The sequence below is a fragment of the Agrilus planipennis genome, unplaced genomic scaffold, assembly GCF_000699045.2.
Source record: "Agrilus planipennis isolate EAB-ADULT unplaced genomic scaffold, Apla_2.0 scaffold67, whole genome shotgun sequence".
In the NCBI taxonomy this organism is placed as follows: domain Eukaryota; kingdom Metazoa; phylum Arthropoda; class Insecta; order Coleoptera; family Buprestidae; genus Agrilus; species Agrilus planipennis.
Window position 1 is genome coordinate 517,234 of NW_020438908.1, and position 13,172 is coordinate 530,405.

Consider the following 13,172-nt stretch of genomic DNA (forward strand, 5'->3'; position numbering starts at 1 on the left):
ACAACATACCGATTTGATAAGGTACTGAACATTTGAGATAGACAAACGATTTTCATGGACGACATGATCGTTATAATCTACAAATATCACAATAATAACTATGGTAGAATTTTTATACCAGAAATGCTTCATATGAGTATTCCTGCGTGGGTATTGACTTAAAACATTATTGAGTTTTTGTTTTTACCCTCTAAAAAGATTTCTTTTTAAATTTAAAAATATATTGTGTATTGTAAATACGTAGTTAATTTCCTACCTTATAAATAAAGTTATAGATAAGGAAAATAAAAATAAATAAATTGAATGTTTATAGAAACTAATTTACATGAGTATACCTACAGTACTGCACTTTCTGACATCTATTAATGAATCCAATAAGTATAGTTTCATAAGTACAAAAATCTTCTTTATGTTGTGTAGTCGTTGAATATGAAGGTTACATAATAGAAACCGGAACCTACTGGTTTTAATGACATTTAGTTTAAAAAAAAAATAATTTGCTTTCATAAGTGCAGATTGTAAAATTTCTAGTTTACAGTTTTAATACAATCCCTAAAACAAAAAAGTTTTCGCGTCTTATAACATAATTGTCAACGGCGACATGTCAATTTCGGAAATTTTTCGGTGATTATCGTTTATATAGTAATGTCCTTGTTTTCAAAAACCGGCGTCGCGACGTTGCATATATTCCGACGCAACGTGAACTTATATGCCCCAGAATTTATCTTCAGCTCCGACAATGTCGAAAAATGCATGAAGAAATTTCGTAATATGCGGCCGATAAGATTGCAAGCACAAGAACCAAATCGTAAAGCAGCTGTTTTAATACCTATTTGCGTTGTAAACGGTAAGGTGTCGCTACTATACACTCTTCGTGCGCCACATTTGAAAGCCCATAGAGGACAAGTTAGCTATCCCGGGGGAATGCAGGACATTAAGGATAAATCGCTTACAGAGACGGCTCTTAGGGAAACGGAAGAAGAATTAGGAATCAAACAGGAGAACATAGAAATTTGGGGTACAGGAAATGTAATAGTTACTAGGAACGATATGGTAGTACTGCCGGTAGTTGGTAAAATTAAGGGAGATTTGGCAGATTCCACCCTTCAAATTAATCCTCATGAAGTTGAAGAAGTGTTTACAGTGTCATTGCAAGATTTATGTCATCCAAAACATACTGCTTATACTCAATTTCGGAGTTTATATTATTCCTATTCTATGCCGGTCTTCTTAGGAGGGAAAAGAAGAATTTGGGGACTCACTGCTGTTATAACAAATGTATTTCTAAGAGCTTTGTTACCGTTGAAGGCATATAATCACAAAATACATTTCAATCCACCTATAAAGGCCAATGGTTCTAAACTGCAGCAATTTTAGGGAATGATCATTATTAATAAATTCATTATCGAACTGTACTGTGACTTACAATTTTGGCTTTTTTATTTCTCGTATACATTGTACCAATTTTTACAAATTAAATTATTCAATCTCTTAACCATTAACCATTATTTATGAATTATATTTTCTTCAAAAAATTCTTTTTTTGTGGGTAGAAAATAATTAAAATGTCCCCTATCAGGGGCGGCGTCCATCGCCTCTGGGCAATGAAACCCGAATTTCAGAATGTTCAAATAAGTACTTAAGTAATAATTAAATTAATAAAGCTGTAATTTTTGCAAGCACTGAAATGAATCATCAGTTATCATTACTCAAAAAACAATTTTTTGGTCAGCTACCAGTTTCGTTATTATTAACGAAGTATTTTAACTTATTGACGTTTTGTACAAATGTTTAGATTTTTACCTCGTTTGCACTTCAGTAGTTCTGGGCGAATAAACACAGATGTACAAAATATAATAATTCAGTATAAACAAAGAATAATAATAAAATAAAAATCGTTTGATAAATAAAAAAAATAATTAACTAGTCAACCTAATTTTTGTAAACAAAAAAATAGCAACTCACAGAATCAAGTCCCTCGTGCAGCTGTTGCTCGCTTTACGATGATGCAGAAGTAGAAGCTTCCTCTTGCCTTCTACGAGACAGAAGCGTTTTTAATACCCCGATCGAAATATATGTCAAGACTATAATTGGTTTATCACATTAATATGTGCAACTATCAAGAGGCAAATTAAGCAACTCCTGCCGGAAACAAATTGAAAAACTAGTGCAGCACCCTCATATTCTTTAGTTGTAAAAAATTTGTAAGTATAGACTGTAGGGCGTCAGAGTATGCGACCCTGCGTCGCCCAACACTGGTAAAAACGCGCAAAACGGATGTTTATCGTTGGCGAACTAACCCGTAACTTATGCCCTAAATGAGGTATCAAATTAATGGCTGTAAAGTCCTCTATACGAAAAGTTAATATTACTTCATGAAAGCCTGCCGGAAAGAGGTGACAGGCAATTGAGCGCACTTTTGAATATCTTTTGTGTTATTATTACCTCAGGAAGTCAATTCTACAATATATTGGAAAACAAATTCCTTTTAGTTGTCGAAATCTAAGATATATACGGGAAGAAATGGAATTGTTTCAGGATATTGTAGGAAAGCAAACAATGGCATTATACGTAGGTACACGATAGACCAATTAAAAAGGGGCAATAGATAATATTTATTTTACTTTTCTCGGCAGGTTCTTACAAAGTAGCTAACTGATGTATGGAACTTACCTTGCGTAGGCCTATCCACAGGTTAAATCAGCACAGCTGCACTAGCATGGAATGAGAAGACACCCTGTAATCTCCCCATCATTAGACGGATTGGTCCCAGGAAGTCACCGTGGTGCCTGAGGATTAACGATGCGAATAACCCCCAGGTTCGGGCCTATCCAAATCCATAGGCGTTCAACTCGGTACTACTTCACGAAATAAGCGCCTGCCGCGCAGCTCCCTAACCCACTATGCAGGCTATTAACCAACTGTCTCCTCGAATCCGACATCAACTGGCAGGGAAGGAATCGAAATTAAACTCGTGGGCACCACACCTCCGAGGTAACGGTATAGGAATTCCGATGGGCATTAACTACTCCGAAATCCTCCTCGCTAGATGATATCCGATTTGCCGTAAACGCGGTGTCTCCGGACATCCTTTCAGCCTCCTAGCCCGCCTGAGCTACTACGCTTTTCCCATCTACTGTGCTTTTGCCTAGTGTGTGCAGCCCCCTAATGGGTCAGACTGCACACCAGATCCACGTACAGCTGTTCTGTCCAACAGGCCGTAAAGGGTCAACATACCCTCGACTATATGACCCCACCTTATGCACACTACTTTTCCAGAACTCTTAAATCGCTTTGGGAATGAGCATAGAGAACCTCCCAGAGGACTACTGACTTTTTGGTGTTTGTCGCGGTTTCCATCACAGAAGGTGTCGGTGATCGCACCAGGAGAACCTCCATTTCGGGGGACAAGTTACGTATACATATGTCGACGGGGATGGGCTCACCTACCGCGTCTGTGCTGAGTTTACACCGCGTTCGAATATCAGTTTCGTCGATGACCGTAGGCTACTTCCCACTTGAATTTTGCTTTCAGGTGCTTGGGGGTCATGTAGCTTTGCCATAACGTGCGTATGAGCACTGAACCTCCCTCGAGGTGAGGGGAGTTCTCATATAGCAAGGTTGACTTTTCGGGTAAAGGTCATAAAGATATTTAATTTAATTCCTCATATAGTACATTACTATATAAACCGCCAATAATGGGACCGCGAGGTTACTAGTTAGAATCGACTTTTCCGATAGATGACATCATGATCATTCATGCGATACCTTATTTGGGACGCAACTCTATGGTTATAGTTTGCCAACAATCAACATGGCTGTGCAACAAGGTTAACCGGCGCAGGGTCGCATATTCTGACGCCATACACTACTCTCTACACGTACATGTATTTTTTATTACAAAAAATCATGGATGTACTAGTTTTCCAATTTCTTAAGTCATTCCGAACAGGGTTGTCGTTTCATGGTTCCGTGCATTAAGAGGGGGGGGGGTCGCTTTTATACCAGTGTTTTTAATTAAAAAAAATCGAAATACAGGAAATTAAACTCATCCCATTGCTTTTATTTATTCGACGTTCAACTGAAACACTAATCAAATTAAAAATTAAGCACTGTAGCTGCATCTGTGATTCTATGATTATTATTGTCCAACATGACAGTTAACAAATAACAATTTATTTTATAAGAACCAAACGCTAGCAATTATATATATGTATATACACATCAATTAGTTTAATTACCTGCTACAGGAGAGAGCAAATAAAAATTTAATTTATCCCTTTTTGAAAAATTTTATTTACTTAACATGTAGAAATACAGAACATATATAACTGTACAACTTACCTTACATTAATTGCAAATGAATGCATGTAGAATTACAAAAATAATAATTTTAATAAACGTATACAAATAAAATACTTTATTTGATTATTAACAAGCAACTTCATATTAATTTTCTCAAAAAATCAATGTTTTTGAGAATCAGGTTTACTTGGTGTGATTAAACCAGTCGAACACCCGCATTAAGCTGAACAATAGAAAAGAAAAAATAAAAACAATGCTAAAACACTACTAAATCAATAAAACAATTTTATTATTGATTATGAGTAATAAATTAAAATAAATCTTAACATGCGCTCCAAAAAATAGAAATAAAATCATCAGCATCTTTCTTCTGTTGTCAAATTTTAAGGGCATAAACTATTTAAATCAATACAATTATGCAAAGTTCATCTTTTTTCAGTCCATTGTATACTATTATAAAATACTTCTTGGTTGGGTAAGTCGTTTTTGTTGTACAAAAAAGAAACCAGTTATTAATTGTGCCTTAAATGACCAATATGCTTGCATGACATAATACAAATGCAATTTAAAAGAAAAAACGGTTTTAGAACTCTACTTGTTAAAATAAATCATACAATTATTATAAAGCAATAAATAAATACAAAAGTGTGTTGCACTACACACGGCTGAAGTCTGAAGTGAATACCTCTTATATCAAAATAGAAACTGATGTAGAAGAGCGAAATCTACAGAATGTTGCACTCCTCGACCGTCTCGATTCCAATGTATCCCACGTCAATCACTGTGAACGCGAGTCCTGATAGATCCTGACATAAGAAGTAGTCAATAATGTATATTTCATTTTGTAACAAAAAGGTAGCTATTAATAATCATCATTAAAATTAAGTCGACATTAAGTTAAGGCACAAAATATTGCCTACAAGGAAATAAAATCATAAATTCTTTTTAATTTTAACCACGCCCATTATTATCATTATTATTATGTGAGAATAAAAACAACGTTTTTTCTTTTACTGAACAGATTCTGTTAAAAGTGCCAAATCAATTCCTGAAACATAGCAGATTGGTTACACAGGAAAAGACAAAAGAAGAACGGAAAGGACAACTGAAATGAAAAAATAAAGAGGAAAGGTTTAGGACACAACTGAATGAGCTCAGTTCAACTGACTGACGTCTATAGGTATGGACGTGGTGAAAGTGGGCGTTTCTAATTCTTCATGTTTCTTCATCTTCAACCCCTGCTGAATCTTATAGTGGTTTATGATGTCCTGATCGGCAGGACAGCTCTGTGTAAAAGCATCCAACTGATACATATTGTACATGTAACGCCACAAGGATGTCAATTCCTTCGGTATGTCGAAGTCTACGAAGTATTTAGCGGCAACACGAATATGTTGTAATCGCGGCATCAATTCGCAATCGAAACAGCATATGGTATCGCCTGTCAAGAACCTGGTGTCTCTTCGCCTTAGGTGCTCGTCAATCCTCTTCAGATGAGCCAGAAGCTGAGCGCTCTTCTGCTCGTCTTTCTTCACTAGCACCAACTTCAGCTTACTGTAGAGGTTCTCTATGAGGGTTGCTACTTCTTTGTCCTGGTCATTATATAAAAATAATTGATATTAATGAATTACGATAATTAAAAATTGATTTTTATAAGCAAAGGCAAGTCTAAAAAATATTCCTTTCAAACTGTTGAAGTAGATTAATTTTTTTTTACCAATATCGTAATTTACGAATTCAGTAGTTCGCCTATGTTAATGGAATTAGAATAATTAATGATAAAATTAGTCAATAATCCAAAAACTACTAATGATGCTGTTGATACTGACCTGAACGAACAAATTGTGACCACCGGGAATATTTTTCATTATATGTCTTTCGATTTTTTCATTTTCGAGAATAGCCATACCCCTATCAATAAGAATAGGAGGTGGCGTGGCTTCGAAATTCGTACGAAAATCTGGTGGCGGCTTTTGCATGTCCACCGTAGTCACCTTCAAACTTATCGTTTTCAGTTCAGCAAGAAGGTACAGGTCCATGAAGTACTCTTGGCAAAAAAGGCACGCCCCTTTCCTACGACCATCGATTGTGGAAGCCTAAAAAATAAGACATTGTACTAATGACAGTCCAAGTCATCTCATTTAGAAAAAATATTTTTGTAAACATATCAGTTTTCATGTCGAATGATTGATACGAAATGTTAAAAAAAAATACCGATAGGGTTACGTACATATATATGAATGCATATAAGCGTATGAACCTTTCTACAAAATGGTATATTTTAATAAAATTGAAATGTTAAGGGCACGTAAACCAAATTAATACAAACTGATTAACGATTACGTCCAATTTATTAATTTGGTATACGCCTTTCACGTATATAAACTGCGTTATATATTTAGTTTGTCAAGTATATACTGGCTCAGGTCCTTATCAAATATTGCACTTAACAGTAAATATCAATAGATGGCGAAATACTGCCCATACGTTGATATTATATTAACTTCCTTTCATAGATCAACTGCGGTTGGGTAAGTGGTTTATTGAAACTTTCTTGTAGCATTTTCATAAATTACTGAACAAGAATTTAAAAGTTGTTCTTAATACAAACATCTATAATTTAAAATGATTTTGATAAAGTTTGTAGATTATTTATTAACTTTCGAGTTTATGTAATTAAAATCACCATGAGAAACAAAGATTCTAAGATGCAATCTTTTTGCATTTCTCCAATTGCTTTTTATGATGGTTAATCATAAAAAGCAATTATTATTATTGGTTCAGTCGTTTTAAACCAAAAAACAAAATCGGTATTAACGAACAAGCAGACGACTTAATCTTTCTCTGATTCATGGAAGATGCCAGGTGATTTAGGGAGATATCATTTAGATTACGTACTTGTTAGGCAAAAATTTAAATATCAAGTGAAGGACTGTAGGAGTTATCCCGGAGCTGAGAAAAGAGCTCGATGCATCATTAAAAAACTTTAAGATTAATAAGGCGCCAGATGTAGATCGGATACAGCAGGAAATTCTAAACCATGCAGGACAAGAGGTTAGAGATCATATGTTTAAGTTAAGTTAGTCTCATCTACAAGACGGGGAAGTTCCAGAGGATTATAAACGGAACGTGGTAGTAACTATACCTAAAAAGAGAGGCGCGGATAGGTGCGAGACAAGAAGTAGCTGATTTTAGATGTCTAGGAAGTCAGACAAGTCTGAACGGAAGGAGTAGTAAGGATATAAAGCAGAGGATAGCGCAGGGTCGAGTCGCCTTCAATAAAAAGAAGTCACTTCTATGCTCGCGAACAGTTAACTTAGAAATTCGAAAAAGGTTGCTAAAGGTGTATGTTTGGAGCACGACACTGTGCTGGTTGGAAACATGGACGGTGGGCGCGGCGGAAAAGGAAAGGTTAGAAGCGTTCGAAATGTGGTGTTACAGGCGAATGATGAGGATACCGTGGATAGAGAAGGTTAGAAATGAAAATATATTAGAAAGAATAGGAGAACAGAGGACTCTATGGAAGACAATAAAAAATAGGCGAGATAGGTTAGTAAGACACCTTCTCAGTGAAGGTTTAGTCAGAGGCAGAAACGGAAGTAAGGTGGGCTGGAGGTAGACCTAGATTAGATTACTGTTCGCAAATAGTTAAGGATATGGGTTGTCCCAGTTTTTAGGGAAATGCGAAGATTAGGGAAAGAGTGGAAGTGCGTATCCAATCAGTCTTGGGACTGACGACCTCATGATGATGATGATGAACAATCACATTATTTAAAATGGTGGCCATTAGAGGGCGTTTATGTTTTACCTAACCTATAATCGAACTTGTTTTGAAAAATTTATGAGATACTTTAATAAGACTGGAAATATGTTAATATCCTCAGGAGTGGTAGGTACTATATGGATAATAGAAGCTATAAGAATCGTTACATAATAATGATAAAAATACACGTACACACATGCGTATATTTTGTGAAAGTCTTTATTGCTACCTGTCAAACACCTGTTGTGCTAACGTTAAAACTTGTGCACAAGAGTGAGCATTTGTAGAAATGCACATATGTATACGTATTGAATACTTTCTTTTTTCAATACCTACTCGATAACCGTAATAAAATGCTACCGCTATTGAAAATCTAGAAAGGCGTGTAAAGATTGTTGTTTTTTTTTTATTCACCATACAATTGGTTTAAATAGCTGTCAGTAAGAATATTTTATGCATTTATTGTCTGTGTTTTTTTGTTGTGCTGTTTTTCTTTCAAGTCTTCAATTTCACTTTTTGCAAAAATCTGAATTGGCTATAATTTCATATAATGCTGCTCCAACAATGTAATAAAACCTCACGGACACGTGACAATTCTTCTACTCGATTATTGCTTGGTTAATGAAAAAACATAAATAAGAAGTCTGCTTGTTCATTTATAAAATATGTGAAGAAACTGTCGCTAATAATTATTGATAACACAAAAGTGATACACCTACGGTTCGTTGGATAAGGCGGTTACTCTCGGGCATCAATTTAAACGATAAAAATAATCACAAAACGTACTTAACTTAAAATTGACTTTCGTCTGCAGGTATAGGTAGATCTACGGTAGAAATACGTTTATAGCAAATCGTTAAAAAACAACTTTTGCTGGCAATTCGGTTGGAGTAGAATTTGTATTTTCTTTATAATTCTTTTACAGCTTTATGTTGAGCATATCACTGAAATTCTCTTTTAATTACCATCATTTTGATACACTCCTCAACGATTTTTGTTTTATTTTGTTGAACGGTCAACATAGTGTCTATGTAATTTGCTTTTAATATGATCCAAGAAGACATATTAGAAGTAGAAACAGGAGTTAAGAGGAGTAGTGGTAGACCTAGATTAGATTACTGTTCGCAAATAGTTAAGGATGTGGATTATTCTAGTTTTGGGGAAATGCAAAGATTAACTTAGGGTACGAAAAAATGGAGGTGTATGTCCAACCAGTCTTAAGACTGAGGACTGAGGATTGTGGTGTTCGTGAGGGTCTTGGTTACCAAACGTCTATCTATCTATCCGTCTGTAGCAATAATCTCGTCATACCGTACAAGACGTCCGAATCCTGTCTGTTCTTAACTAGTACTGCCCGCACCACCTTGCACCATACCAGCAATATCATTTTTTCGTACATAATATATCCACCCATATATACACATCAGAATATCACAGTGATGAAGATGATGATCCACGAACACTACTTCATTTTCATCAATTTCAATTATTCAATTGTTAGTAACAATGTGAATACTTTTGGAGAAATCATGATCCTGTTGACTCCTTTAGATCCTATCCTATACTATCGAGGTACAAAATATTTCCTTAAATGATAGTCTGTCTACGTTTAATTCAAAACACCCTCAATCATTTACATTACCAAATGAAGAGATAGCTTTCATAAGCTAGAAACTATTGACTCGACTGCTATTCTACTGATTCTTGTCATTCTAAATAACCTCTCGAGGTATTTCAAAATGTAATGGGCGAAACACGCAAGGGGCGTATTTTACCGCATTTATATTCACGGCATTTCAAATTACAGATGGGACAAGTAGCAGGTTTGGATGCAGTAACCAGCAGGCCCGGCACTCTTTTAAGATCCAACCGAAACATATTTGAACTTCAAACTTTAATGAGATTAGATAGACCAGATCATCAGTTATGAAAACTCCGATATTTGCAAATGTATTACATTCGATGACATTATTAAAGTCGTAATCGACATTACAATAATTGTAAAATACGTAGGTGACACGAAAAATAAGAAAAATTCGAAAAAAAAAAACAATAAAATGTGAAATAAACATATACTGCACACTTCTCTATTGACATTCGACACTAAATTCATTCTTGCAATTAGCATAATCTGTATTCGGACATCCTCATTGAGGTCAATTAAATTTCGTCTGCTTTCTTATTTTTAAATTGAAGGTATTTTTAAATAACGATACAACATATCTTCTGCCATTACCAACTGTACTTATCTAATCAAAACTTTTATAAATTCAAAACCGTTAACGGAAACGTGCGGTTAATTTTATATTTTTGTTTTAAATTAGGTTAACGTTAATTTTGGCGATTAGTTACAGAATGACATTTTTGAAAGCATGTACATACATACTAAAAATAGTATCACACGCAAAATATTTTATAGAAAATCAACTATATATTAATGTGATATAGAAGTATTAGCATCCAGTAACGAGGAGTCAGAGATAGCTCTAAATTGAAAGCGATATTACCAAAACAATATTGTATGAAAATAAATAAAAGTACGATAAAAATACCGGTATGCAAGGAAAGGAAAAAGCGAATATAAAAATAGGAAACGAAAAATTAGAAGTGGCTGATTTTCGGTATTTAGAAATTAACATAAGACGTAGGGTCGAGTAGTCTTCAATAAAAGGGAGTCCATTCTATGCTCGCAAACGGTTAATTTAGAAATTCGAAAGATTGTTAAAGGTGTACATATGTTTGGAGAGCGGCCTGTATGAATACGATACATGGACAGTGGGCGCGGCAGAAAAGAAAAGGTTAGAAGCGTTAAAATGTGGTGTTTGTTACTGGCGAATGATGAGGATATCGTAGATAGAGAAGTTTAAAAATGAAGAGGTATTAGAAAGAATAGGTGAACAGAAGACTCCATGGAGTCAATAAGAAATAGGCGAGATAGGTTGATAGCGGCTGAAGAGGACCCTAGTTGGTCCTAGAACGGCCTGAGGTAGAGGGGTTTTAGTAGGTTGGTCCGAGGACTTCTTCCTCGGGAATCCGATACTACCCAGTCGTACGGACGGCTGGGTGTCTTTTGAAGATTTCCCCTCTTCCACGAAAACATAAAAAATTAGCTCAGGATAGAAGTGGGGCTGCGTGTCCAACCAGTCTTAGCACTGACGACATTACGGTGATGATGATGATGATATTGATGTTGATTAGACATTTAATTCTTTCGTATACATCATTTTGTTACCGAACGAATTGAAAAACGAGCCACCTATCAAACGTAGTGCCTTTGTTTGGTACTCCACGCGAAAATTACAAAAAAAAGTTTGAAGTTCACATCAGTATTTAGGTTATTATTTTGTGTGAAGTTTCAATTATTTTTACGTAAAACAAACTTTTTACAAACGTATACTGGACAGATGAGCAAATACCAAATTCACTATTCCATTGCGGTATTTGGGATACGACACATTAGAGATGTTGATAGTTTTTTTTTTTTTTTGAACGAATACCGCAAGGCGGCGATCAATACTTAACTAATAAACCAATTTTTTAGAGCCAGTTCCGTATCACGATTGAAGAAAAATAACCTATCGAACTGAAAAACATCCAATTTAGTCTTTATACAGATATTTCCGATGTTTGGTGTGTCAAAATGTATTTTAATTTTCCTTACGTAGATGTACATATAATTGCGGATTGATTCAGTCAGTCCAGAGTGTCAAAACAAAATGAGGCTCTCTGGTCTGCTTAAAATTTTTTATATATTTGGAGAGTACAATTTGAAAAAAAATTAAATGAACGTATTTTGACCTCGTTTGAGATCTCATTAAAATGGACTTCCCAAAATTTTGAAGCCCCTGGGGCCAGAGACCACTCCTTATTTCTCCGCTGTCTAGATCGCATAATTTTGGTTATTGTTAATTTTTTTACAGTTTTCGAAAAGTATTAATTCAAACTCATCAGCTGACATTATAGAAGTAATCCCAAAACCACTATATTTTAAAGCACATTTAGAAATTCGCCAATTTTTAATTGATTCATGTTCAAAATTACAGTTTTTAATTTAACTTCAGTTTCTTCTTATAATTAATGTTTCATTCTAAGATTTAATTTCAAATAACAAAACTACTACAAATTTTGTTAACTTTTTACAAAATGACTATTTTTGGAGCCACTATTCCCGTATCAATCATCATCATCTTATCTATCGTGAATACAATCTTAAGAAGAAGATAATGTTAAATAATTAACATGTTCAAGTAGTGTTGTACCTGCTTAGTAGACACATTATTGTAAAAGTAATTTAGGAGTGTAAATAGTTTATTATTTATTGTAGGCCAATGTAAATTCCTAGATAACCAGTTAGTGAGATCATCACGATTTTTACACAAACATGTTTACCTTTAGTAATAATTTCACGATCAATGTAAACGGTCTACTAAACTATCTTAAGATAAGCGGATACACCTAATAATTTCATGTAACTCTTAAGTCCTATCACAACGATTCATGTCACTGTAAGAAAATTCTTAAGCCCTTGTTACAAAGCGCGTGAATTGCTAATCCAGGATCCGTGTACTAAGCGCCATGTGGATGTTTTTCAGTGGTCACAACGCGATTTTCGTGATTTTGCTAGGTATAGAATACCACTTGAATAAAATAATTCGAAGTGGTCTGTATTCTGTCGAAACTGCCACACGCGGATAGCGATTTCGATCTTTTTGGATCCTATCAGCGCGTCGCAGGCAGCTCCGACAGAACACAGACCCACCTTTACCTGCTGTCTTAGCAGCGCGTTTTAGAAAATGCCACAAATGGCGTGGTGAACGCCATCTGTAGTACGATGCTACATTTTAGGATTATGTATGCTCCAACAAGGTCCATTTAAATACATGGTTATCTACTTGCTGAAACGAATCCCGGAGTAGCTCACCTCAACGTGATAGAATACAGACCACTTCGAATTATTTTATTCGATTATGGTAACGTGCCTATCACGTTGAAGTTAGCTACGCCGGGATTCGTTTCAGCAAGTAGATATCCATATATTTAAATGGACCTTGTTGGAGCATACGTAATCCTAAAATGTAGCATCGTACTACAGATGGCGTTTACC

General features: G+C 35.2%; 2 protein-coding genes and 1 long non-coding RNA gene across 3 annotated transcripts in view; 2 read left to right on the forward strand and 1 right to left on the reverse strand.

Moving 5' to 3' along the window:
* The first annotated feature begins 397 nt into the window (after positions 1–397).
* Positions 398–1,834, forward strand: LOC108733628 (nucleoside diphosphate-linked moiety X motif 8). Its single transcript, XM_018464871.2, has one exon. The coding sequence runs from the start codon at positions 646–648 to the stop codon at positions 1,375–1,377; it is 732 nt and encodes a 243-aa protein (XP_018320373.1). The 5' UTR covers positions 398–645; the 3' UTR covers positions 1,378–1,834.
* A 63-nt stretch (positions 1,835–1,897) lies between these two features.
* On the forward strand, positions 1,898–4,799 carry LOC112904130. The gene is made up of 2 exons (XR_003230909.1): positions 1,898–2,575; positions 2,637–4,799. It is a non-coding gene; the product is annotated as an uncharacterized LOC112904130 (long non-coding RNA).
* Positions 4,281–13,172, reverse strand: part of LOC108733627 (chloride intracellular channel exc-4) — a 49,587-nt gene continuing 40,695 nt past the window's right edge. Inside the window, exons 2-3 of the mRNA XM_018464870.2 lie at positions 6,135–6,401; positions 4,281–5,897 (exon numbers count right to left, since the gene is read on the reverse strand). Coding sequence (XP_018320372.1) covers positions 5,460–5,897; positions 6,135–6,401 — 705 coding nt within the window. The 3' untranslated portion in view covers positions 4,281–5,459. The remainder of the gene's footprint in view (positions 5,898–6,134; positions 6,402–13,172) is intronic.

What these genes read in the sequence shown, in the direction of transcription:
- LOC108733628 (XM_018464871.2), top strand. Translation starts at nt 646, where the DNA reads ATGTCCTTGTTTTCAAAAACCGGCGTCGCGACGTTGCATATATTCCGA.